Here is a 23,541-nt window from a genome sequence, read left to right on the forward strand (position 1 = left end):
TGTTGGCATATAACCGTTCATAGTATTCTTTTATGATTTTTTGAATCTCTGTGGTATTGGTTGTTATGTCTCCTTTTTAATTTCTTATTTTATTTGGGTCCTCTCTCTTTTCTTCTTGGTGAGCCTCACTAAAGGTTTATCAATTTTATCTTTTCAAAGGACCAGATCTTGGTTTCATTGATCTTTTCTATTGTTTTTTTGGTCTCTGTTTTATTTATTTCCTCTCTGATCTTTATTATTTCCTGCCTTCTGATGACTTTGAGTTTTGTTTGCTCTTTTTCTAATTCTTTTAGTTGGTAATATAAGTTGTTTGAGATTTTTCTTATTTCTTGAGGTAGGCCTGTATCACTGTAAACTTCCCTCTTAGAACTGCTTTGCTGCATACCACAGATTTTGGAATGTTGTGTCTCCACTTTCATTTGTATCGAGGTATTTTCTGATTTCCTCTTTGATTTCATCATTGTCTCATCTTTTTTTTTTAAACATCTTTATTGGAGTATAATTGTTTACAATGGTGTGTTAGTTTCTGCTTTATAACAAAGTGAATCAGCTATACATATACATATATCCCCATATCTCCTCCCTCTTGTGTTTCCCTCCCACACTCCCTATCCCACCCCTCTAGGTGATCACAAAGCACTGAGCTGATCTCCCTGTGCTATGTGGCTGATTCCCACTAGCTATCTATTTTACACTTGGTAATGTGTATATGTCCATGCCACTCTCTCACTTCATCCCAGCTTACCCTTCCCACTCCCCGTGTGCTTAAGTCCATTCTCTATGTCTGTGTCTTTATTCCTGTCCTGCCTATAGGTTCTTCAGAACCTTTTAAAAAATTTTTTTTAGATTTCATATATATGTGTTAGCATACGGTATTTGTTTTTCTCTTTCTGACTTACTTCACTCTGTATGACAGACTCTAGGTCCATCCACCCCACTAAAAATAACTCAATTTCGTTTCTTTTTATGGCTGAGTAATATTCCATTGTATATATGTGCCACATCTTCTTTATCCATTCATCCGATGAAGGACACTTAGGTTGCTTCCATGTCCTGGCTATTGTAAATAGAGCTGCAATGAACATTGTGGTACATGACTCTTTTTGAATTATGTCCCATTGATTTATTTAGTAGCATGTTGTTTAGTCTCCTGTTTGTGTTTTTCCATTTTACTTTCTGTAATTGATTTCTAGTTTCATACTGTTGTGGTCAGAAAAAATGCTTGATATAATTTCTATCTTCTTAAATTTGTTGAGACTTGTTTTATGGCCTAGCATGTGATCTATCCTGGAGAACATTCCATGTGCAATTGAAAAGAATGTGTATTCTGCTGCTTTTGGATGGAATGTCCTGTAGATAAGTCTAACTGTTCTATTGTGTCATTTAAGACACCATTTCCTTATTGATTTTCTCTCTGGATGATCTGTCCATTAAAATAAGTGAAGTGTTGGGCTTCCCTGGTGGCGCAGTTGTTGAGAGTCCGCCTGCCGATGCAGGGGACACGGGTTCATGCCCCGGCCTGGGAAGATCCCACATGCCGCAGAGCGGCTAGGCCCGTGAGCCATGGCCGCTGAGCCTGCGCGTTGGGAGCCTGTGCTCCACAACAGGAGAGGCCACAACAGTGAGAGGCCCACGTACTGCAAAAAAAAAAAAAAAGTGAAGTGTTAAAGTCCCCTACCATTTTTGTATTATTGTCAATTTCTCCCTTCATGTTTGTTAATATTTGCTTTATATATTTAGGTGTTCCTGTATTAGGTGTGTATATGATAAAGAGTGTTATATCCTCTTATTGTATTGATCATTTTATCATTATATAATACCCTTAATCTTTTGTTATAGACTTTGTTTTAAAGATTATTTTGTCCTATATGAATATTACTACCCCTGTTTTCTTGTTTCCATTTACATGAAATATCTTTTTCCATCCTCTGACTTTCAGTCTGTGTGTGTGTCTAACTCGAAGTGAGTCTCTTGTAAGCAGCATATAGATGGGTCTTCTTTTTTCATCCAATCAGCCACCCTATGTCTTTCAATTGGAGTATTTAGTCCAATGACCTTTAAAGTGATTATTGATAGGTATGTACTTATTGCCATTTTGTTAGTTGTATTCTGGTTGTGTTTGTACTTCTCTGTTCTTTTCTTCTTTTAGTTTCTTCCTTTGTAGTTTGATGGTTTTCTTTATTGGTTTGCTTCTGTTCCTTTCTCTCTAGTTTTATATATCTATTGTAGGTTTTTAATTTGTGGTTACCAAGGGGTTCCTATATGTTGACCTACAACTGTATCTACTTTTTAAAAACTGTTACTCATTTAACTTCAAACACATTCTAAAATATCTACTTTTTTTACTCCCCTCCCCCACATTTTGTGTTTTTAATGTCATATTTTACATCTCCATGTTTATCCCTTCACAGTTTATTGTAGTTATACTTGATTTTAAATTTTTTTCTTTAAATCTTTGTACTAGCTTACTTACTTGGTTGATCCTCAGCCTTTATTATATATTTGCCTTTACTAGTGGAATTTGTTCCTTTCCCATAGAAATTTACTTTTTGTTATAGCCTTTTCAATTAGAGAAAACCCTTTAACATTTCTTTTAGGGTAGGTTTAGTATTGCTCAATTCTTTTAGTTTTTGCTTGTCTGAGAAGTTCTTTATCTCTCCTTCAATTCTAAATGATAATCTTGCTGGGAGAGCATCCTAGCTTGCAGGTTTTTCCCTTTTAGAACTTTATATGTATATATGTCCTTCCTTCTGGCCTGCAAGTTTTCTGCAAAATATCAGCTGATAGCCTTATGGGGATTCCCTTATATATGATTCTTTGATTTTCTCTTGCTGTCTTTAGAATTCTTTATCTTAAACTTTTGCCATTTTAATTATTATGTCTTGGTATGCATCTGTTTGGGTTCATCTTCTTTGGGACACTCTATGCTTCTTGTACCTGGATATTGGTTTCCTTCTTCAGTTTCAATAAATTTTCAGCCATAGCTTCGTCAAATACATTTTTAAGCCCCCTCTCCCTCTCTCTTCTTCTGGGACCTCTATAATGCTTATGTTGGTATGCTTTGTGTTGTCCCAAATGTCCCTTAAACTGTTCTCATTTTTTTTAATTTACTTTTTACTATTCTGATTGCATGATTTCCATTATTCTATCTTCCAGATCACTTATTCATTCTTCTGTATTACCTAGTCTGCTGTTAATTCCTTCTAGTGTGTTTTTCATTTCACCTTTTAAATTTTTTAATTTCCTTGTTAAAATTCTGTGTTCATCTATTCTTTTCCCTAATTCAGTTAGCCTATCTATTACTAATGATTTGAATTCTTTATCTAGTAAATTGTTTATTTCTGTTTTATTAGTTGTTTTTTTTTTCAGGGGTTTTCTCCTGTTCTTTCAATGAAACAAATCCCTCTGTCTTCTCATTGTTCTTAACTTTTACTGTCTCTATTCTATGAAATTAGATGAAACAGTTACCTTTTCCAGTCTTGAAGGTGTGTCCTTGTGTATGAGCATCCCCATACAGTCTGCATGTGCCCAGTGACTTTGGTGAGAGAGCTAGATCTGACTTGAGCACAAGTCATGTCTTTCCCTAGAGTGTGCTGGCAGCTATCACCTTGGTAGGAGGTGGTGCTGCAGATGGAGCAGCGAGAGCTAGAGTCATGTGTGAGCCAGGGCTTCTCCCTTTTTCAGTGGCCAATACCACCCTCTTGGGGCTGGGGGCAGGTCCCAAATTGCTGGAGCAGGAGCACTGAGGGTCAAGTCCAAGATGGCTCCATTCCCTCTAAGTGTGTTCTTTCCCCCATCCCAGCACCATCACACTAGCCCCAGAGGGGAACAGTGCTGGAGCAAGAGGGGCTGGAGCAGGCATTTGGCATGGGTGTGGGCCTGGGTTCAGGCTGTGATGTCCCCAGTTCCACTTGGAATCCTGGAATACTTCTGATGTGGTGCCTCCATAAACACCAGGTTGCTGCCCCTGCCCCATTCAGATGCCATTTGGGGTCTGTGCTGGCCTAGTCCCTCAAATCTGAGCACTCCCCTCAGCCACCCTCACCCTAGTGTAGAGCTGTTATGGTGAAGCAAGTGGGGTAGAACAGGTGCTTGGTTCAGGCTGGCTGTGTGCCAGAGTGGTTGCAGGAAACTGGCCAGAGTCCCATTCAGTTTCAACCTGTTTTTTTCTGCCTTGTTTCAGGAATAAGCAAGTGTGTGTGTGCTCTTCACTAGCAGAGTGTAGGTTTCTTTTGTTTGTTTGTTTGCTGTACAATATATCAAAGTTGCTTATTTATTTTATACATAGTGCTTTGTATCCTTAATCTGATACCCCTCCCTATTCCCTTTACACTGGTAACCACTAGTTTGTTCTCTATGTCTATAAGTCTGTTTCTGTTTTTTAAATATACATTTGTTTTGTTTTTCACATTCCACATGTAAGTGATAAAATAGAGTATTTGATTTTTCTCACTGACGTATTTCACTAAGCACAATACCCTCAAGGTCCATCACATTGTTGCAAATGACAGAATTCCATTCTTTTGTGGGGTGCTGAGTAGTATTCCATTGTATATATAAACCACATCTGTATCCATTCATCTGTTGATGGGCACTTAGGTTGCTTCCATATCTTGACTATTGTAGATAGTGCTGCTATGAACATTGAGGTACATGGATCTTTTCAAATTAGTGTTTTCATTTTCTACAAATACATACCCAGCACTGAAATTCCTGGATCATATCATAGTTCTATTTTTAGTTTTTTAAAGAAACTCCGTACTGTTTTCTATAGTGGCTGGAAACAATGTACAACCCCACCAATAGTATAATAACAAACCCCAACATTTGTTATTTGTAGACATTTTGATGATGGCCATTCTGACAGGTGAGGTGATATCTCATTTTTGTTTTGCATTTCTCTAATAATTAGCAATGTTGAGCATCTTTTCATGTGCCTGTTAGCCATATGTATGTCTTCTTTGGAAAACTTTCTATTCAGGTCTTCTGCCCATTTGTTGACTGGGTTTTTTATTTTTTTGATATTGAGCTGTATGAGCTGTTTGTGTATTTTGGATATTAACCCCTTGTCAGCCACACCATTTGCAAATATTTTCTCCCTTTTCATATGTTGTATTTTCATGTTATTGATAGTTTCCTTTGCTGTGCAAAAGCTTTTTAAGCTTAATTAGGCCCTATTACTTTATTTTTGCTTTATTTCCTTTGGCTTAGGAGACGGACCCAAAAACATATTGTTACGATTTTTGTCAAAGAGTGTTCTGCCTATGTTCTCTTCTAGGAGTTTCATGGTGTCATGTCTTACATTTAGGTCTTTGAACCACTTTGAGCTTACTTATATACATGGTCTGAGGGAATGTTCTAATCTCATTGTTTTACATGTGGCTGTTCAGTTTTCCCAGTACCACTTGCTGAAGAGACTGTCTTTTCTCCATTGTATATTCTTACCTCCTTTGTCATAAAGTAATTGACAATAGGTGTGTAGGTTCACTTCTGGTTCTCTATTCTGCTCCTTTGATCTATGTGTCTGTTTCTGTGCCAGTACCATGCTGTTTTGATTTCTGTAGCTTTGTAGTATATTCTGAAGTCTGGGAGGGTTATACCTCCAGCTTTGTTCTTTTCTCTCAAGATGACTTTGGCAATTTGGAGTTTTTTGTGGTTCCCTATGGATTTTTATTTGTTCTCATTCTGTGAAAAATGTCATGGATATTTTTATAGGGATTTCATTAAATCTGTAGATTCCTTTATGTATTATGGCCATTTTAACAATATTAATTTTTCCAATCCAAGGGCACAGGATGATATCTTTCCATTTCTTTGAATTACCTTCAATTCCTTTCATCGATGTTTTATAGTTTTCAGATTATAGGTGTTTCACCCCCTTGGTTAAGTTTATTCTTGGTATTTTCTTCTTTTTGGTATGATTTTAAACAGGATGATTTTTTACTTTCTGTTTCTGAAATTTCATTATTAGTGTATATAAATGCAACAGATTTCTGTATGGTAATCTTGTATCCTTCAACCTTGCTGAATTCATTTATTAGTCCTAATATTTGGGGGTGGAGACTTTAGAGTTCCCAATATAAAGTATCATGTCATCTGCAAATAGTGACAGTTTTACTTCTTCCCTTCCAATTTGGATGCCTTTTCCTTCTTTTACTTCTCTGATTGCTGTGGCTAGAACTTCCATTACTATGTTAAACAGAAGTGTAAGAGTGGGCATCCTTGTCTTGTTCCAGAACTTAGTGGGAAGTCTTTCAGCTTTTCACCATTGAGTATGATGTTGGCTATGGGTTTATCATAATGGCCTTAATTATGCTGAGATATGTTCCCTCTATACCCACTTGGATAAGAATTTTTATCATGAATGGATGTTGAAAGTTTTCAAATGCTTTTCCTGCATCTACTGAGATGATCATTTGATTTTTATCCTTCCTTTTGTTAATGTGCATCACATTGATTGATTTGTGAATGTTGATTCACCCTCTTGACCCTGGAATAAATCCAACTTGATCATGGTGTTTGATCCCTTTTATATACCGTTGTATTAAGTTTGCTAATATTTCATTGAGGATTTTTGCATCTATATTCATCAAAGATATTGACCTATAATTTCTTTTTTTGTGTGTGTAGTTTCCTTGTCTGGTTTTGGTATCAGAGTAATGGTGGCCTTGTAGAATAAATCTGTGAGTGTTCCTTCCTCTTCAAGTTTTTGGAATAGTTTGAGAGGGATAAGTATTAGCTCTTCTTTATATATTTGTTAGAATTCCCCTCTGAAGCCATCTGGTCCTGGATTGCTGTTTGCTGGAAGTTTTTTCTTTTATTACAGATTCAATTTTACTTGTAGTGATTAGTCCGTTCAAATTGTCTGTTTCTTCTTGAAGCAGTCTCGGCAGGCTGTATCTTTCTAGAAATTTGTTCATTTCTTCTAGGTTGTCCAATTTCTTGGCATATAACTGCTCATAGTATTCTCTTATGATTTTTTACATTTCTGTGTTATTGGTTGTTATGTCTCCTCTTTCATTTCTTATTTTGTTTATTTGGATCCCCTCTCTTTTCTTCTTGGTGACTCTGGCTAAAGGTTTATGAATTTTATTTATCTTTTTAAAGAACCAGCTCTTAGTTTTATTGATCTTTTCTATTGTTTTTTGGATCTCTATTTTATTTATTTCCCCTATGATTATTATGTTTATTATTATATTATATTATTATTACTATTATTTTATTATATTATTATTATTTCCTTCCTTCTCCTGACTTTGGGCTTTGTTTGTTCTTCTTTTTCTAATACTTTTAGGTGGTAAGATGTTTACTCAAGATTTTTCTTGTTTCTTGAGGAAGGCCTGTATTGGTTCTAACTTCCCCCTTAGAACTGCTTTTGCTGCATCTCATAGATCTTAGGAAGTTGTGTTTCCGTTTTCATTTGTCTTGAGGTATTTTCTGATTTCCTCTTTGGTTTCATCATGTCCCATTGTGGTTTTTTTTAACATCTTTATTGGAGTATAATTGCTTTACAATTGTGTGTTAGTTTCTGCTTTATAATAAAGTGAATCAGTTATACATATACAAATGTTCCCATATCTCTTGCGTCTCCCTCCCTCCCACCCTCCCTATCCCACCCCTCTAGGTGATCACAAACCACCGAGCTGATTTCCCTGTGCTATGCAGCTGCTTTCCACTATTTATCTATTTTACGTTTGGTAGTGTATATATGTCCATGCCACTCTCTCACTTTGTCAAAGCTTACCCTTCCCCCTCCCCATATCCTCAAGTCCATTCTCTAGTAGGTCTGTGTCTTTATTCCCATCTTACCCCTAGGTATTTAATAACCTTTTTGTTTTCTTAGATTCCATATATACGTGTTAGCATACAGTATTTGTTTTTCTATTTCTGACTTACTTCACTCTGTATGATAGATTCTAGGTCCATCCACCTCACTACAAAAAACTCAATTTCGTTTCTTTTTATGGCTAATATTCCATTGGATATATATGCCACATCTTCTTTATCCATTCATCTGATGATGGACACTTAGGTTGCTTCCATCTCCTGACTATTGTAAATAGAGCTGCAATGAACATTGTGGTACATGACTCTTTTTGAATTATGGTTTTCTCAGGGTATATGCCCAGTAGTGAGATTGCTGGGTTGTATGGTAGTTCTAATTTTAGTTTTTTAAGGAACCTCCATACTGTTCCCCATAGTGGCTGTATCAATTTACATTCCCACCAATAGTGCAAGAGGGTTCCCTTTTCTCCACACCCTCTCCAGCATTTATTGTTTCTAGATTTTTTGATGATGGCCATTCTGACCAGTGTGAGATGATATCTCATTGTAGTTTTGATTTGCATTTCTCTAATGATTAATGATGTTGAGCATTCTTTCATGTGTTTTGTTGTCAATCTGTATATCTTCTTTGGAGAAATGTCTATTTAGGTCTTCTGCCCGGTTTTGGATTGGGTTGCTTGTTGCTTTGTTATTGAGCTGCATGAACTGCTGGTAAATTTTGGAGATTAATCCTTTGTCAGTTGCTTCATTTGCAAATATTTTCTCCCATTCTGAGGGTTGTCTTTTTGTCTTATTTATGGTTTCCTTTGCTGTGCAAAAGCTTTGAAGTTTCATTAGGTCCCATTTGTTTATTTTTATTTCTATTTCTCTAGGAGGTGGGTCTAAAAGGATCTTGCTGTGATTTGTCATATAGCATTCTGCCTACGTTTTCCTCTAAGAGTTTGATAGTGTCTGGCCTTACATTTAGGTCTTTAATCCATTTTGAGTTTATTTTTGTGTATGGTGTTAGGGAGTGTTCTAATTTCATACTTTTACATCTACCTGTCCAGTTTTCCTAGCACCACTTATTGAAGAGGCTGTCTTTTCTCCACTGTATATTCTTGCCTTCTTAATCAAAGATAAGGTGACCATATGTGCGTGGGTTTATATCTGGGCTTTCTATCCTGTTCCATTGATCTATATTTCTGTTTTTGTGCCAGTACCATACTGTCTTGATTACTGTAGCTTTGTAGTCTGAAGCTACAGTATAGTCTGAAGTCTGGGAGCCTGATTCCTCCAGCTCCATTTTTCGTTCTCAAGATTGTTTTGGCTATTCAGGGTCTTTTGTGTTTCCATACAAATGGTGAAATTTTTTGTTCTAGTTCTGTGAAAAATGCCAGTGGTAGTTTGATAGGGATTGCATTGAATCTGTAGATTGCTTTGGGTAGTAGAGTCATTTTCACAATGTTGATTCTTGCAATCCAAGAACATGGTATATCTCTCCATCTATTTGTGTCATCTTAATTTCTTTCATCAGTGTCTTATAATTTTCTGCATACAGGTCTTTTGTCTCCTTAGGTAGGTTTATTCCTAGATATTTTATTCTTTTTGTTGCAATTTTAAATGGGAGTGTTTTCTTAATTTCACTTTCAGATTTTTCATCATTAGTGTATAAGAATGCCAGAGATTTCTGTGCATTAATTTTGTATCCTGCTACTTTACCAAATTCATTGATTAGCTCTAGTAGTTTTCTGGTAGCATCTTTAGGATTCTCTGTATATAGTATCATGTCATTTGCAAACAGTGACAGCTTTACTTCTTCTTTTCTAATTTGGATTCCTTTTATTTCTTTTTCTTCTCTGATGGCTGTGGCTAAAACTTCCAAAACTCTGTTGAATAAGAGTGGTGAGAGTGGGCAACCTTGTCTTGCTCCTGGTCTTAGTGAAACTGTTTTTTTAGTAGCATGTTGTGTAGTCTCCATGTGTTTGTTCTTTTCCCATTTTTCTTTCTGTAGTTGATTTCTAGTTTCATATTGTTTTGGTCATAAGAAATACTTGATATAATTTCTATCTTAAATTTAATGAGACTTTATTTGTGGCCTAGCATGTGATCTGTCCTGGAGAACATTCCATGTGCACTTGAAAAGAATATGTAATCTGCTGGTTTTGGATGGAATGTCTTGTAGATATCTATTAAGTCCAACTAGTCTATATTGTCATTTTAATCCACTGTTGTCTTATTATCTGTCTGGATGATATGTCCATTGATGTCAGTGGAATGTTAAAGTCCTCTACTATTATTGTATCTTTGTCAAATTCTCCATTTATGTCTGCTAGTATTTGCTTTATATATTTAGGTGCTCCTATGTAGGTGCATATATGTTAACAATTGTAATATCATCTTGTATTGATCCCTTTATCATTATACAATGCCCTTGTCTTTTGTTATAGTCTTCATTTTAAAGTCTTTTTTGTCCTTTATGAATATTGATATCACCACTTTCTTGTCGTTAATGATTTCATGAAATATCATTTTCTATCCCCTCTCTTTTGTTCTGTGTGTATTTGGCCTGAAGAGATTCCCTTATAGCAGCATATTGAACAGTCTTGTCTTTTAATCCAGTCAGCCACCCTATGTCTTTTGATTGGAACACTTAGTCTCTTGACATTGAAAGTAATTATTGATAGGTATGTACTTATTGCCATTTTATTACTTGTTTTCCACTTGTTTTTATAGTTCTTCTCTGGTCACTTCTTCTTTTTGTTTCTCCCATTGTGATTTAATCATTTTCCTTAGTACTATGCTTGGGTTCCTTTCTTTTTGGTTTTTGTGTGTCTTTACCATGGCTACCATGATTTGTGGTTACCATGGGGTTCAAGTATACTGACCCATAATTATATCTATGTGACTTAAACTGATAGTCATTTAAGTTTAAACACATTCTAAAAGATCTACATTTTTTATTCCCCTCCCCAACATTTTGTGTTTTTTTAATCATATTTTATATCTTCATGCTTATCCCTTTACTGTTAATTGTCTTTATACTTGATTTTACATTTTTTCTTCTTTTAATCTCCATGCTTGCTTATTTAATTGATCTTAAATCCTTACTATATATTTGCCTTTCTTATTTGGGAATTTCCGTTTCCTATAGATTCTTACTTCTTTTCTATTTAGAGAAGACCCTTCAACATCTCTTTTAGAGTAGGCTTAGTATTGCTCATTTCTTTTAGTTTTTGCTTGTGTGAGAAGTTCTTTATCTCTCCTTCTAGTCTAAATGATAACCTTGCTGGGTAGAGTGTCCTATAGGTTACAGCTTTTTCCCTTTCAGGACTTTGAATATATCTTGTCATTACCTTCTGGCCAGCAATGTTTCTGTGAAGAAATCAGCTGATAGCCTTATGGGGGTTCCCTGGTAACTGACTATTTTTCTCTTGCTGCCTTTAGAATCCTCTTTCAGTTTTGACATTTTAATTATGTGTCTTGGTGTGGTGTGGGTCTGTTTGGGTTCATCTTATTTGAGACGCTCTGTGCTTCTTGTACCTGGATATCTGTTTCTTTCTTCAGGCTTGGGAAGTTTTCAGCCATAATTTTCCATCTTCTGTCTCTCCTCTCATTTTGGGACCCCTATAATGTGAAAAATTCCACACACACACGCACACACACACACACACACGTATATATACTTTTTGCTGTTCTGATTGTGATTTCCATTTTCTATCTTCCAGATCACTAATGTGTTTTTCTGTATCACCTAGTCTGCTGTTAATACCTTCCAGTGTGTTTTTCATTTCAGTTATTGTATTCTTCAGTTCTGACTAGTTCTTTTCTTATATTTTCTAATTCCTTGTTAAAATTCTCACTGTGTTCATCTATTCTTTTCCCTAATTCAGTTAGCTTTCTTATTACGAATGCTTTGAATTTTTTATCTAGTAAGTTATTTATGTTCCATTAGCTGTTTTTTCAGGGCTTTTCTCTTTCTCTTTCAATTGAGACAAATTCTTCTGTCTTCTCATTTTGCTTATCTTTCTCTGTCTCTATGAAATTAGGTGGAACAATTACCTATGGTGGTTTTAGAGGGATGTCCTTATGTGGGAGTATCCCTATACAGTCTACAAGGCCCCAGTGGCTTTGGTGGCAGAGCTGGATTTGATGTGAGCACAAGTCACACCTTTCCTCAGAGTGTGCTGGTAGCTGTCACCTTGATAGGAGGTGGGGCTGGAGATGGAGATGCTAGGGCCAGAGTAATGTGTGAGTCAGGGCTTCCCCTCTGTTCAGTGGTCATCACCACCCTATTGGGAGCAGGGTCAGGTCCCAAGGTGCTGGAGGAAAAGCCCTGAGGGTTGGGTCTGAGCTGGTTCAGTTCCTTTTAAGTGTGTGCTCTTTTCCCTCCCAGCACTGGCACCCTCACCCGAGTGGAGCAATGCTGGAGAAAGAGGGGCTGGTGTGGGTATTCAACAGTGGTGGGGGCATGGGCTGCGGTAGTCTGATTGCCATCAGAGATCTGATCTGCCCCTGATGCTCCACCTGTGCAACTGCCAGTAACAGCTGCCCCCTGTGCTCAGATGCCACTTAGGGTTTGAGTCACCATAACATCTTTTTTTTATTGACGTATAGTTGATTTACAATGTTTCAGGTGTAATATATATATATATATATATATCACACACACACACACACACACACACACACACACACATGTTCTTTTTCAGATTCTTTTCCAGTATAAGTTGGTACACCATAGCATCTTACAGCCAAGCTTTTTCATTGTTGTGGCAGCCCTTAGTCCCATGTGGAGCTGCCATATGAGGCAAACTGTGCTGGAGAATTTGCTTGGCTCAGGCTAGGATGCATGCCAGAGTGGTCACAGGAAACCAGTCAGCCAGCTGGGTGGTTTCAATCCACCCTTTCTGCCCTGCTTTGGGAGCTAGCAAGTTTTCACGGCCTCCTCCCAAGCAGGGTCCAGGCATCCCACAGCTGTCCTATTAGTCCCACTGGTCCTTCAACCAGCCAAGCGGGCTCATCTTCCCTTTGTTGGACCCAAGGTCTGTGGCACCCAATCTGTGGCTCGACCCACCACTCCCCAGGGAGGATCTCTACCTGTGTAATCCCCTTTCTCTTCTGAGTCCCCTCCTAGGGGCACAGGTCCCAACCTGATCGATTCTCTTCCCTTACTATCTGATTCTATGTGGATCTTTCTTACAGCCTTGGGTATATAGGAGTCTTTCTGCCAGTCTCCTGTTAGTTTTCAGTGAGAATTGTTCCACATGTAGATGTATTTTTGATGTATTCATGGGGGAAGGTGAGTTCCACTTCCTCCTACTCCTCCATCTTGAGTCCCTCCAAGTCTAAGTTTCTTACAGCCCTCCCGTTAGTCCCACTGGTTTTCTAACAAGCTAAGGGGACTTGTGTTCCTGATGTCAGATTCCAGGGCTGTGGTGCCCAATATGTGGCTGGAGCTGCTCACTCCCCAGGGAGGCTCTCTGTCTTTGTAATCCTCTCCTTCTTTTGTGTTCCCTCCCAGGGGCACAGGTCCCAACCTGATCACTTCTCTTCCCTTCTTATCCAATTTTGTGTGGATCTTTATTACAGCATTGGTTGTACAGGAGTCTTTCTGCCAGTCTCCAGTTAGTTTTCAGTGATAACTTCTCCACATTTAGATGCATTTTTGATGTGTTCATGGGGGGAATTGAGTTCCATGTCCTCCTAATCTGCCATCTTGATATCTTCCCCCAGAAAGTTTGAACTTCTATCTAAAAGCAATAAGAATTATATAAGGATTTTTCTTATTATGAAATTTTCAAATATATAGGAAATTTTAAATGGTAGCTCCTACCATTAATATTTCACTATACTTTCTTTATCACATATCTATCCATCTATCTATTCTCCTATCTAATAGAAAGGTTTAAAACAGAATATTTACATGTTATGTGGAGAAAAAATTGAAGGAATAAAGACTAGAGGCAAGGAAAAAAGATAGGCAGTGATGTAATTGTGTAGGCAAAAGATGATGGTGATTTGGACTGGTGAAGTGGTAATAGGAATAAGAAGAAGTGGACATAGTTAAAACATATTGAAGAGATAGAATCATCAGGACTTGGTAGATGTTTGAATGTGGGGGGTGATGGAGAGGGATGAGTGTAAGTTGTAGTTAGGAGTACAGACTCAAGAGCCAGACTACCTGAAATCAAATCCTGGCTGTGACATCTATCAGCTGTCCCTTCCCTATGCCTCAGTTTTCTGTTCTGTGAAATGGGGATAATAATCCTTATTTCATAAGATTGTTATAAGGGTTACCTGAAAAAATATATATGTATCTTAGAACTGAACCTAGCACATAGTAAATTCTATATAAGTGGATACCATTATTATATTTAACATTATATATAAGAGGTGACCCTCTGATTGGAAAGATGTGGGTTCAAATCCCAGATCTATTATTTACTAGCTATGTAATATGAGATTGGTTTTTCATCTGAAACATGGAACAAATAGTAACTCCTTCATATGAGTTTTTGAGTATTAATGTAAATGAGAGGAAACAATATACGTCTTATTTTTAGAATGACCACAGATCTAAGATTATCTGTGGAGATCTTCCACAAGAATTCTTTAATTGTGATTATTTTCAGAGAGACAGTTGGGTTGCTGGTAAAGCATCAGTAGGAAGTAATGAGGGGGGTGAGGATGGGTAGCACACTATGTCACAGTGCTAAGATTCCAGGGCTCAACACTCCTTTTCCCCCTAGGCTGCTGCCATCCAACACTTAGAATCTGCAACCACTGAGTTGAACAAAATCCTGAAGGCCAAGTACCCGACAGAGATGATCATTGCAACCAGGTCAGTCTTCCTTTGGCTCTGTACCTTTGGGATGTTTTTGCCCCTCATGGGCTGTTCCTCAGTCAGAGATGGGGCTCATTTTAATAGCTTGGGGGGTTGAGGCCAAGGAAAGCATATGTTTACCTTCCCAAATCAAATTTCTTCCAACTCAAACCTCCTGAATAGAAAGTTTACGAGGGGAAAAAAAAAAAAAGATGAGATTGGGGTGAGGGCTCTTGCTACTCCAAAAAGACAAAATTGTAAGCCACAGATTTGGAAGAAGCGTTACAGAAGGGAAACACAACATTCCATACCATTCAAGAGCATAGCATAGCTCCCTACAGTAGGGAGACCTTGTTTTCCATTTAATACCTGGAAAATTCTCTGTGGTACCTGCTACAGCTGCTTTCTCATAGCTGAGCAATACATTCTCCCCTTCTAAATACATGGGTCATTCATTCCTCCTGGGACTCTGGTGGGTTCATTCCAAATCTACCACATTCTCTTTTGAGAAACAGTCCCTACAGGGAACATCGTCCCAAAGTCATTATGTTTGTATTAAATTAGCCAGGCCCTTGAACCATAGCTGATTTGACCCAGGGTGAAATCCTGACCCATGTTGGACTGACTGAATTCTGTTTCCTGGAAATTTGGAATTTGGGCTAAGAAATGCTAGTTAAATTCTCTTAGGTACTGGCATATTTCATCATATGCACATGAAGAATCAGAATAAACAAAGAGGGGAGAGGGAGTGGGGGGAGAGGGACAAAGAGAGGGAGGGAGGAGAGATCAGGAAAGAGAGAGGGAGAAGGAAGAGGAGGAAGATGGACACTAATGACATTATAAGAGAGAAGGTCTCTGGACCTCATGGTCCATGTCACATTGTGTCATCTATCTTATATTTCCAGATTCCTGTGCTCAGCAGTGGAAGATTTTGTAGTTGATATTGTAAAGGCCTGGAGCCGGATAAAACAGAACAATACAGCAATAGAGTCTGTGATTTTGAAAGTAAGTTTCCATCCTTTTTTCTTGTACTCTTTGTGGTGCCAGGGCCCCATTTTTAATAAAAGCAAATATGCCTCTCACTGGGAATTGTAAAAGAGCAAGGAGGAGCAGCTGGTAAGCCTCCCTGATGGGGGAAATCCTCATCAAACTTCCACCTTTCACCAAATGAAGAGTGGCACTATACATGCTTATCCATGTACCATGTACCTAAGCATATGTCCACACCGAGACACAAGTGTACACCAACATGTTATGCACATGGTTGTATACCAGAACATTCTTGAAAATACATACAAATACATGCTAGAAATACACCCACAGTCACCTCTATAACAACCACAGTAACAATAACAGCTAACAATTATATAGCACTTACTCTGTGCCAGGAACTGTTCTAAGCACTTATAATGTATTAACTTATTTAATCTTCACAACTACCCTAGAATATAAAAGCACAAATAGATTAAGTGACTTGCCTAAGTTTACAAACTATTAAGTGATTAAGAGCTGGGGATCAAGCCATAATCATGTAGTACACCCCCAAACATACACACAGACAAAGGCAGACACCAGGCACCCATGCAGAGCCACATCCACATTCATAGGAGCATGCCCATGAAAACACCAATCCAGAAATGTTTATCTTTCCTTAGTTTTGCCATATTACACATCATTTTACAGGCCACTCTGACATGAGAAAGACTAGGCAACATATATTGATGCCTGCAGCTGTTCTGTAACAAATAGTGTCTCTTTGACCCCCTAACACCCTTTGGCTATCTTATCACATCTACCCAAGCAGTTCTTTCCCTAAACTTTCATCTCCCCACATTTAACTTTCTATGCTCAGTGTTTCCAGCCAACTAGTACCCCTCCCTACCTCTCCCCATACCATCTGACTCCTCATTCTGTCCTTTCAGGCACAAATCCCTCATAACAATGCCCTGTCTCCTTCCCCATATAGAGCGACTTAATGTATGACAAGCTCAGTGTCCTGATTGATATCCTTGCTGAGGATGCAGCAGTTGAGAAGAGTACCACAGCACATGCAGACAGTGCCAAGGCAGATGGAAAGCCCTTCATCCCTCAAATAGACCACATAGCCAAGTGCAAGTTGGAGCTGGCCACAAAGGCCCAGAATCTCCAAAAGTCCTTGAAACTCATCATATTCCAAGTTGAACAAGGTAAAGGCCCCAGGGTTGTGGTGATTGAGGCAGGGGAAAGAGAAGGTTCCTGTGGGTAGTTTAATGGTCTCCCTTGCTCTGGGTCTACTATTTGACAACACTACCAAAACTTGACTAGATTCTGCATTCATAAAGCATCCAAAGTCCATCCTCAGTCTCCACTGATTTGAAAAGCCTCAGTCCTGATAAGCTGCCCCTTTGGCTCCTCCTACCTCCCAGGCACTCAACTCTTGCTACTTATTTATTTTTGGAACTAACAATCATCCTAAACAATTACAGCTGCTAAGTGGCTTTGCTCAAAGGTCTGTCAGCTTCAACCTCCACCCATGGAATCTTTTTCCACCTGCTTCTGTCTCCTTCCAACCACTGAGCCTATGATGATTTTAGAAAGAAAATAGTGTTCATCTCTGCATGTCTTGCACAGTATTAATCAGGCACAAGGGCTCTGAGAGTGGTCCTGGCAGCTCTAGCATTGATTGCCATTTCCCATAACTCATGACAATCTGCAAGCTTCCAACTCAGTAAGAAAACTCTTTCAACTCCTCCAACTTCTTACTTTAACATTTTGGTTCCCACTTCTTCTCCACAATGCTTCTTTGAAAAACAGATCAGAAAATATAACACCAAGTGTGTTCTACCTGAGCTATTGGAATTGAACAGAAGTCCATGTAGCAGGGAAGTCCTTTTGGCTGGCCTTTGACCTTTAGCTACAATACCTTCTCCTGCCTTGGTACCTTTAGGTACAACCTCAGCCAAGTTTCTAAGAAAGAAAGGAAATAACCCTTCTGCACTGTGAAATCATTAAACAGCCAGTTTGCCTCTATTTCTGTAGGTAGTTTCCAAGTAGCAGGGATCAGATCAATCTGATGTAGCCATAACCCTGTCACAACTAATCCTCAGCCTGCTCCATCAATACATAAATCAGATTTAGAAGTGCAACCTGTGGCTCTGGGACAGAGAAAGGCTCCCCTGGCAGCACAGGGATTGAACCTATGAGCTTTGGCATAGGCTGAGCACCTGAGCTATACAATATATAGGCTGGTAAAAGAAAGGCGATTTCTCAAATATTCTGGGTATTGGTGAGACATTTGCTTGAAAGAACGGCCTGGTCCTAGAGGCTTAAGTTTAGAACAAAGGTCATGTGAGTAAAGGAATTAACAAAGAGGTGAGAATGGAGGTAGAAGAACAGAAAGTTTCCCACCCTGCTCCCCCTACCCCTGGCCCCAAGCTTCTACTCACAGCCACATTTACTGGACGATAGGAAAAGAGTAACAAGTAAAACAGAGAAAGCTCAGGCACGGATGTGAAGAGACATGGCAATACTGTAAGAAAGCTGAAACCACAAACAGCATCATGGAGGAGATGTGATGATCAAATGGGAGTCTCCATTTGTCTCCCCACACACTGACTGGTATTAACTGAACAAAAGAGATGCTCAAGAAATGTGACCAACCCTCCCTCCCTCCTTTCCTCCTTTTCTTCCTTCCTTTCCTTCCTCTCCTTCCTTCCTTCCCTCCTTCCTTCCACTTTTTCTCTATAGTTCTTGATGAGCAAAGCCGACAGACAATATCAGTCAAGAACTTTAGTTCAACTTTCTTCCTGGAAGATGACTCAGAAGATATTAACCAGATGAGCCCAAGACACCGTAATGATCTTTCTCTTCTCCTTCCTTTACTCTAAGCTTCATCTCTGTCTTCTAGTTCCCAGAGAATAAAGATGTATTTTCATGCATCTTCCTTTAGCCATAATCCTACTCTGCAGTAGATATCCCTCCCTCTTCTCCAGAAACCTCACACTATAAGACCCCATGCCTATGTCCAGAAGTAATGACCCCATTAGATACTTTGAAAAGGCTGGCCTGATGAAACCCAAGATTTGAAGCTGTTTCACTGCCAGCAAGCAAGCAGCCCAGCCTTACTATTCTGTCAGTGGAAGTCCCTGTCCATCCAAGATGATCCCTCTTTGGAATGAGAACCCTGAATATTATCGAGGAGAAAGTCATTGAGCTTGATTCTGCTCCAACAGAGAAAGTGGGGTGAAATACAAGTGGGGGGAAGGGCTTTCTTGTTTGTATCTGACACCAAGGTGACATCTTTTGTGTCTAGGTTCTCGTCTTGGTACTCTGTCTTCTATATCTTCTCTCAAAAGTGAAGACCTGGATAACCTCAATTTGGAGCACTTATATTTTACACCTGAAACTATGTAAGTATTTAAGCCTATAACCTTCCTATGGCTTCTCCCTTTCTCTGGTTAAGAGAATAGTCTAAGGATACCCAGAGTCAAATGCTGACTATACTTACTAGTTGTGTGACCTTACACAAGTAATTCAACCAAACCTCAGTTTCCTCATGTATAAAATGGAGATAATTGTAGAACTTGCCAGATAGGTTTGCTGTATTTATTGAGTTTATATATCCAAAGTACTTGCATTGGGCAGTGTTTGGCACCCATAGTTCGGTGCTATATGTGTTACAGTTATTATTTTTTTTAATTAAAACAACTTCATTTCATTTCAAAGAACCTGTTTTTCACTGTTGCCTTTAACAGTAAATGATTGGAGTTGCTAAGAAGTAAGTGGGCATTGAGGGGACTAGCTAGCAAATCTAAAGACACCTGTCTCAATAGCCCTACCTCTTTAGAATATTCCCAGTAGCCAAGTTCCATCACATTCACTTATTTTGAGTTCCATTAAGAAAATCAGTTACATCAGTTAGAGAATCCCCAATTTCTGGACTGTGGTCAAGGAAGACAAATCTCATGTGAGAGATGTAGGGTCAGTTTAGTAATGAATAAAAAAAATCTGTGGTTAAGTAGATAAATTGTACCTATTTTCAGTTTCTCAAAAGAAGGACACAGCTAGCAATTATTTAAGTTTTCTGCAGCTTCCCAGTTATTCCTATATTCAACTCCCATTCCCCTCCACTTTACCATTGGATTAAGCTCATATATGAGGCCTCAATGGACCTACCTAATGAGTTTTGATCAATGGTGTGCTGGAAAATGTTTAACAACCAGCTCTCTGTGGGGAGGAAAGCCCTGATTTATTCCTGGTGTAAACCTTTCCATCATGGCCTATTTCAAGCTACTGATATAATGTCATTGAATGCAGAGTTGGGAATTATAGGCATAATCAGCTTACATAAACTGGTATGAACTGGCTCCAGCACACCACTGGTTTTAATGGATGGATGCAGAAGAATAAAACAAACTGCTTGGTTTTGTTGTTGTTGTATACATATCTACCCTCTTTTAACAGTTTTTTTTTCCTTCAAATGTATGGTCACTTTGCCCTTTGATGTGAAATTGCTACAAAGGAGTTCAGACATCTCTGGAAACAGTAATACAGACTTTACTCTCAACATATATTTTTATCTGAGATACTTAAATCTTCTTTCTTTATGGGAATAAGTCAATGACTCTTATTTCCCTTTATTTTATGTGGAGAAGATAATGGCCACTCATATCTGACAGCCTCCAAAGATGACTTCTTTATTATGAATCCCAATTCCAATGAATCCGCCCAACTGGCTGAGTGTCCTCTCTTACAGCTAACAAGTTAGTAGTTAACACAATAGGACATCTACATGTGCCTCTCAAGAACATTAAGCCTTGTGCCCAGTGTAGAGGGGGACTTCCCTCAGTGGTTGTTGATCACGCAGATAAAGTCTGCAGCCCAATGATAACAGCACTTCTTTCCTGCACCAGTGTCTATTCTCTTCTTCCCTTTGGCTAATTTCAGACGCTTCAAAGAAAGGTGTGTCATGAACAACTATTTTGGAATTGGACTAGATGCTAAAATTTCTCTGGAATTCAATACCAGAAGAGATGAACACCCAGGACAATACAAGTAAGGAAAAGAAACTCCCCTCCCTACATACAAACACACAATCACAATATACACATGTATTCCCACATCCCCTACCTTACAGACAAGAAACAGAAAGAGTCCGTCCTTTGGAAGTAAAACACATTAGTCCCAAGGTTAGTCTAGTGGGATATCTTGCCCCAAATATTGACCAGATCTGTGATGACGCTGCACTGGCATCCTGAACTTGGAGCTGCTTTCATAGTCTTGACCTGTGTTCAGCTAACTGTGTTACTGTTACTGAAAACAGATTACATTGACTCAGTTCAGCCAATTGCCTATCTTTGTTCTGTCTCCAAGAACTTGATGAGGTCCTAGTAGTGGTTTTAGGTCTGTTCTTGCTTGGCAAGGCTGCAAAGTATCAAAGATCGCCCTACTGGTTCTTAGTGTTCCTAACTTGGTTCCCCAGGACCTACTGATTTTACCCCATCTTGTTTGGTCTGCTTGGCGCCTTCTGGTACTTTTGTGCTACAGACATACACTAAGGCAGCCTCAGAGTTCTTGTGGTAAATTTAAATTACGAGTAAAAAGAAGCACACCCTCCACCCATCATCACCACCCCCTGCCCACCTGCCACCAGAACTTCTTTCTCAGAGCAGGCCTGGGCTGAGGAACAAGTACTTTATCAGATGTGTCTTGCAAATATTGCTTCCCAGTTGCTTGTCTTTTTTGTTATTATTGCTTGTCTTTTCATTTTTAACGGTCCCTTTTGAAATACAAAAGTGTTGAATTTTGATGAGTTCCAATTGATCATTTTTTTTTTACAGACCATGCTTTTGATGCCATGTTTAAGAAATCTTTGCCTAACCCAAGATCTTAAAAATTTGCTGTTTTCTTCCAAAATTTTTGGTTTTGCTCTTACATTTAAGTCTGTGATCTGTTTCGAGTTACTTTTTATGTATGGTATTAGGTAAGAATCTGAGTTCATCTTTTTGCATATGGATATCCATTTACCACAGCACCACCTTTTAAAACTATCCTTTCCCCCAATGAATTGTGTTGGCACCTTTGTTGAAAATCAATTGACCCTAAATGTAAGGGTTGTTTTCCTAGACTCTCACCTATGTTCCATTGATCTATGTGTCTATCCTGTGCAAGCACCGCGCTGTCTTGATAACTGTAGCTTTATAGTAAGTTTTGAAATTGGGAGATGAAAGTCCTCCAACTTTGTTCTTTTTTCAGAATTGTTTTGGTTGTTCTAGGTATTTTGCATTTCCATATAACCAAACTCCAATTTTTAATAGATAAGGAAACTGAAGTGCCCAGAGAACTTATGGTTTAAAACAGAGTGCAAATAATTTTGTGCTATGTGCTAGCCTTCTTACGTTTCAAAACCCACGCCCTGTGGTGGCTCATTTCTGTGGCTGTACTTTAAAAGCTCACAGTAAATTCTATCCAGCCTTTATAGTGATTGTTAAGTACCCTGCCTGTTTTTATCAGAGACTCTACAGTCAACAGGACCTTGTCCTTCCCACCTCCACCACAAGTCTCCTGATATCCTTGCCTGTCCCATATTCTCTCCACTGGCTCCTACTCTACAGTCTTCCTAGTAAGCTTATTTCTATTCTGTAGCATTGAATTAAGTGTTTAACATACAGGTCTTGGAAATCCCTCCACTTTGCCAGAAAAGTTATGCTTCAAAGAAACTGCAGTCTAAGAGTCACATGTTTCAAATGAAATTGATTCCAAGTGGCTGAAATCTTGAGCTCCCAGAGTGGCACTTGCCAGGGTAGCTGATGTGTAGTAGCCAGTTATGCTCACAGCTTTTTATGAGCCTTACTTTCTAAATATAGCCTGTCTCTTCCAAGCCTGAACCAATATCAGAAGCAAGTAAAAATGACAAATCAATGGGATGCTGATGCCTCAAGGAGACCCAGGAACCCATTGCAGCTGGTGTTCGCATAAGGATACCAGTTACACTATCCTAGCATTCCCTCTTGTGTCCAGTTACCATTAAACATGACTCCTCTCTATAAGAAGGCACTTGACGAATAAGATGGTGTCTCCTCTTACTTTTCTTCATCCACTTATCTTTATATTATTCACCCTCTGACTACCTTTCTCTACCTTTATCTCCCTGTAGTAGCCGCCTTAAGAACAAGATGTGGTATGGCCTTCTGGGAAGCAAGGAACTTTTTCAGCGCTCTTACAGGAAACTGGAAGAACGAGTGCACCTGGAGGTTAGTGGAAAAGAGGGTGATCCTTCCTGGGCATGAAGAAAGGAAATATCATGACCCTGGGAATCAACTTTCCTCTATATCCTTAGTTCTTCCCAAGCTTTTTTTTTTTTTTTTTTTGCGGTACGTGGGCCTCTCACTGCTGTGGCCTCTCCCGTTGCGGAGCACAGGCTCCGGACGCGCAGGCTCAGCGGCCACAGCTCACGGGCCCAGCCGCTCCGCGACACGTGGGATCCTTCCCGGACCGGGGCACGAACACGCGTCCCCTGCATCGGCAGGCGGACTCTCAACCACTGCGCCACCAGGGAAGCCCCTTCCCAAGCTTTAACTCTGATCCTCACTCATTGCTCATGGTAGGAAATCATGAAGATAGATTTCCATTTTATGGATAAGAAAATAATAGCATGAAGGGAAGACAGAGCCCTTCCCCCATCTCTGTAAATGGCCCTTCACATTGGTATCTGAAGAGCCAGCCAATAAGGGCTACTCTTTTCTTTCAGTGTGATGGAGAAGCCATCTCCTTGCCAAACTTGCAAGGCATTGTAGTGCTCAACATTACCAGCTATGCTGGAGGTGTCAACTTTTGGGGAAGCAGCACAGCTACCACAGTGAGTATGGAACAAGGAACAGGGAGGAAGAAAGGCTTGACCCCTCTAAAGTCTATCAGAAAGGAGAGTTGAACTGACTGGAGTGTAGGGGAAGAGGAGGTGGGCTGGGGACCTT

The 23,541-nt window shown here is 39.1% G+C and overlaps 1 protein-coding gene across 1 annotated transcript in view; it reads left to right on the forward strand.

The window, feature by feature from the left end:
• The window catches only part of DGKK (diacylglycerol kinase kappa), a 160,139-nt gene that overhangs the window by 124,903 nt on the left and 11,695 nt on the right, over positions 1-23,541 (forward strand). The window contains exons 13-20 of the mRNA XM_060138458.1: positions 14,517-14,608; positions 15,496-15,595; positions 16,557-16,776; positions 18,317-18,421; positions 18,882-18,978; positions 20,516-20,623; positions 22,725-22,821; positions 23,319-23,426. Of these exons, the coding sequence (XP_059994441.1) occupies positions 14,517-14,608; positions 15,496-15,595; positions 16,557-16,776; positions 18,317-18,421; positions 18,882-18,978; positions 20,516-20,623; positions 22,725-22,821; positions 23,319-23,426 (927 nt within the window). The remainder of the gene's footprint in view (positions 1-14,516; positions 14,609-15,495; positions 15,596-16,556; positions 16,777-18,316; positions 18,422-18,881; positions 18,979-20,515; positions 20,624-22,724; positions 22,822-23,318; positions 23,427-23,541) is intronic.

Source organism: Lagenorhynchus albirostris, chromosome X (genome assembly GCF_949774975.1).
Source record: "Lagenorhynchus albirostris chromosome X, mLagAlb1.1, whole genome shotgun sequence".
Taxonomy (NCBI): domain Eukaryota; kingdom Metazoa; phylum Chordata; class Mammalia; order Artiodactyla; family Delphinidae; genus Lagenorhynchus; species Lagenorhynchus albirostris.